The sequence below is a fragment of the Pygoscelis adeliae genome, unplaced genomic scaffold, assembly GCF_000699105.1.
Source record: "Pygoscelis adeliae isolate BGI_AS28 unplaced genomic scaffold, ASM69910v1 Scaffold321, whole genome shotgun sequence".
In the NCBI taxonomy this organism is placed as follows: domain Eukaryota; kingdom Metazoa; phylum Chordata; class Aves; order Sphenisciformes; family Spheniscidae; genus Pygoscelis; species Pygoscelis adeliae.
The window spans coordinates 743,683-744,262 of record NW_008824039.1 but is presented as its reverse complement, the minus strand read 5'-3'; the positions used below and the strand labels follow the sequence as shown (position 1 = coordinate 744,262).

Sequence of the window (580 nt, the reverse complement as noted above, 5' to 3'; positions counted from 1 at the left end):
ATTTCTGCGGGGGAGGGGGTGCGGGGACCCTCTCCCCAGCCCCGCTCACGGCGGGCAACGCGAAGAAGGAGATGCCGAGCAGGGCGAAGACGGCCGCCAGCATCCGTCCCAGCCACGTCTGCGGCGTCTTGTCCCCGTAGCCGATGGTGGTGAGGGTGACCTGCCCGGGGGCAGAGCAGGGGGAGGCCTGGAGGGAGCTCCCCCACCACGGCCCCATCCCACCCTCCTCGTCCCCTCCCGGGGCCGGGGGGCCACGGTGGCCGAGCTTACCGTGCCCCACCACAGGGAGTCGGCGTAGGTGGCAAATTGGGCGTTGGCATCCTTCTCAGCCAGGTAGACGAGGAAGGAGGAGAAGATGAGCACCAGGAAGCCGATGTACCAGGCGGTGATGAGCTCCTGTCAGGGCAGGAGGGGTGAGAGGGGCTCGGGGGGGGGTGTGGGGGGCCGTGTTGGGCCCCCGCATCCTCACCTTGCTGTGGGCGTAGACGACAGAGCCCAGCAGCTTCCAGGTGCCGCCGCGACGGTCCATGCGCACCATGCGCAGGATCTGCAGGAAGCGCATGCTGCGCAGCGCCGAGGT

At 69.7% G+C, this 580-nt stretch overlaps 1 protein-coding gene across 1 annotated transcript in view; it reads right to left on the bottom strand.

Annotated features, from left to right (window-relative positions):
- KCNQ4 (potassium voltage-gated channel, KQT-like subfamily, member 4) overlaps positions 1-580 on the bottom strand; it is a 12,156-nt gene that overhangs the window by 9,145 nt on the left and 2,431 nt on the right. Inside the window, exons 3-5 of the mRNA XM_009333472.1 lie at positions 470-580; positions 271-396; positions 29-160 (exon numbers count right to left, since the gene is read on the bottom strand). Of these exons, the coding sequence (XP_009331747.1) occupies positions 29-160; positions 271-396; positions 470-580 (369 nt within the window). The remainder of the gene's footprint in view (positions 1-28; positions 161-270; positions 397-469) is intronic.